Source organism: Propithecus coquereli, unplaced genomic scaffold, assembly GCF_000956105.1.
Source record: "Propithecus coquereli isolate 6110/MARCELLA unplaced genomic scaffold, Pcoq_1.0 Scaffold146, whole genome shotgun sequence".
NCBI lineage: Eukaryota > Metazoa > Chordata > Mammalia > Primates > Indriidae > Propithecus > Propithecus coquereli.
Window position 1 is genome coordinate 985,998 of NW_012138969.1, and position 3,274 is coordinate 989,271.

Sequence of the window (3,274 nt, forward strand, 5' to 3'; positions counted from 1 at the left end):
AGCATTCTTCTTGAGATTTCTAAGATTGTTTACGAAGCATCATAAACTGAAATCAAATCCTTTTCACTTCAGGGAAAATACTTCCCTGATGTATTTTGATGCCAAGAAATGAAAATATAATCTACCTTTAGAGCAGAGGAGGAAATCTTTCATCTATCAAGGAATGCAGACCCATAAGATAAAAAAATACAACTGTTACAAATAAAAATCAATTAATATAGTTTAAAAGTCTCCTTTAAGTTGGAAAATACAAAGTGATCTGTGCATCTAGTTTTAATTTAGGACCAGGGAACATAAAATTCTATAAAGATCAATCAGGAGATTCTAGCTGGGAAATGAAGCTAGGAAAAGATAAAACACTCATAAAACTCTCATTTTCATTGAATAATATTTTCATCTTATTCCTGATTAGAAAAATGAGGTAAAAACATGTTAATGTCCTACTGCATTTTGGCAACCCTAGGCATAAAAAACATGCCAAAGTGTGATAACATTAAATCAAAACTGAGATAACTTGTGGGCTATAGCTTCCATGCTCTTTGTTCAAAGTAGATTAGTTTATTAGAAACATAAGTAAAAAGGTAATTGAGTAAGTAGAAATACTTGTTCCAAAGTATTTTTGATTACTTCATAAAAACATATATTGATATACTGATTTAAATAGAGAAATCACTGTTATTTTCACCTTATCAGGGTTTTATAGTCTTTTTTTATTAAAAGTAGGAACTGTTTGACTTAATTTCATCTAAAATATTCAAAGTAAATAAGTATATCAGTAACCTCTTGATCTGTGTCTTGAATATTTTCAGATGACCCTGAAGAACATGGTGCTTCAAAACTCTGAAATGAAAATAATTTTTATTAGTTAATAATGAAGCATATACCTAGAGTAGGATTTTCCAAGCTTGGCACTATTAACATTTGGGGTCAGATAATTCTTTGCTTTGGGGACTGTCCTGTGCATTGTAGGATATTTAGCAGCATCCCTGACCTCTGTCTACCAGATGTCAGTAGCACTACCCATCCACCCCAATCAAAAACATCTCCAGATGTTGCCAAATGGCTCCTGATGGGCAAAACTGTATCCAGATGACAAACTGCCCCTAGAATAGAAAAGCACCATTCTATCAAGTCATGAAATGTGGAAGAAATTCTTTAAGGTTTACTTATTCACATATACATTCCTAAAAATACTCATATTCTAAGAATAAAACTATATGCCACCCTAAGAAATAGAACCAGGGCAAAGGTAAACAAGTTGGCCTTCAGTGGTGAAAAATTTTCCTCCAGAAGTAACCGAGCCACTTCTAAAACTGACATGACAAAAACAACAAAGCGAACTTGAGGATTACAATAAGGCTAAGGGGAAAAAGCTGGAAAATGAACGGTAGTATTTTATGTGGTTGGAACACCGGAGGTTTGCGTTTTATTTTTTGTCTACTAACAGAGATTGAAAATCTCTCTATAAATTCCAACTTTGCCCTGGTACTTTTGCTGAGTGGATGAGACCTACCTGACCCTATGTACACGTGACAAGAAGCTCAGCACCAAATCTTCTGAACCAAATCTTCTTTCAAGAAGTCTCCAAGATAACTCCAAATTCACATATATTTTACAGGAAGCTATTTATGGTATAAACTACAGGCCCTCTTTGAACAAGTACATCACATGTAGAAATGCTTTACTGGGAAGTCAGCTTCGACCCTAACTTTCCAATATCAAACTTCCCATGATATAACACCAGACACATCACACACATAGCCCATTATAGCTTTACTATTCCATGACCCTGGGATTTATAATCCCTTCTCCATTTGACTTTACTTCTTACTAGATCTTTAAACTTCTTTTAAACTAAGAAGTGCCAAGCAAGTCAGAAATTCCTATAGCTTCTGACATTCTAAGTATCTTTATTCTCCTCCTTAGGTCACTATTACCCTCTGCTCTCTTTGACCACAGACCACTCCAATGACTCCAATGAATTTTCTATCACCCAGCAATCCAGAAAAGTTCATGTCAATTGTCCCTGAAAACCTCGTCCCTATTATAGTTAGATAAAAGCATTTAACTGTTTGCCTTCTCCTACTATACTTTATTAAATACATGGACAGGGATAAAGCCTTTCCTAGGGATGACAAAAGAGAGTATCAATAATAAGGGTAATAATGGTTTTATCTACCAAAGTGATTCTAAATGAAAACGCAGTTATACTGCTTTCCCGATTAGCGTTCAGTGGCTCTCTTCCATCTACAAGATTCAAGATAAAATGCCAGTCTTTCCAGTGAGATATAAAATCATCCGGTGTCTGGACTTTGGCTTCCACTCCAACTTCTTCTATAGATTCTCTATACATCTCGTTTCCAGTCATACTGAACAACCTATCTGCCCATATAACTCCCTGCCATGGAATTTCTTTTGTTTTTTGTTTTTTTTTTTCTTTTTTTCTTTTTTTGCTTTATTAATAACTTTAGTGTGATTGGTACAAAGGCTTTTTTTTTTATTGCAACATATTATGGGGGTACAGATGTTTAGGTTATGTATATTGCCCTTGCCCCCCACTCCCTCTGAGTCAGAGTTTCAAGCGTGTCCATCCCCCAGGTGGTGCACATCACACTCATTATGTATGCATATACCCATCCCCTCCTCCCCGCTCCCATCTGCCTGACGCCCAGTGCATACTATTCCTATATGTGCACTTAGGTGTTGATCAGTGAAACCAATTTGATTTTACCATTTCTAGTATACCACAAGTGTCTTCCTGTGTGTAGCATTGTGTGTGTGACAATTTCTGTAAGTTAGCTATCAAGAACTCTTAAAACATTGTCGGATTGCTTTTCAAAATGGTAGAGGTGGGAGGAAGACAGGCCAGCGCCACCTATCTCAGCAGCGTGCAGCACAGGAGAAGAGCATGTGATCAAGAACCTGATCAAGAGAAACACAGGATGAACTCTAAGGGGTTTAGGTTACATCCTATGAAGTTACCATATTAGACTGTTTTTAATCTATAAAAACAAGTTTTATATAGGTTAGTATAATAAAAATAAATTTTATTAACCTTTTCACATAAGATACCCTCTAATATTGCTGTCCAGTAACGTCCTAGGCCTTTGTTTCAGTGTTCCTCATCCTGAGTTGGGGCTTTAGCAGGGACTTGAGGAGTGGTGGACCAGAGGTAAACAGGTGGGCTTTGGAGTATGGTGAACCAAGATAACAATCAAGGTGTGCGTGAGTAGCCCAGAGTAACTCATCCTATGCTGTGTAGCTTAGTGAGTGG

General features: G+C 36.5%; 1 protein-coding gene across 1 annotated transcript in view; it reads right to left on the minus strand.

Annotated features, from left to right (window-relative positions):
* SWT1 (SWT1 RNA endoribonuclease homolog (S. cerevisiae)) overlaps positions 1-3,274 on the minus strand; it is a 111,552-nt gene that overhangs the window by 104,693 nt on the left and 3,585 nt on the right. Inside the window, exon 2 of the mRNA XM_012639960.1 lies at positions 781-840. Within this exon, the coding sequence (XP_012495414.1) occupies positions 781-840 (60 nt within the window). The remainder of the gene's footprint in view (positions 1-780; positions 841-3,274) is intronic.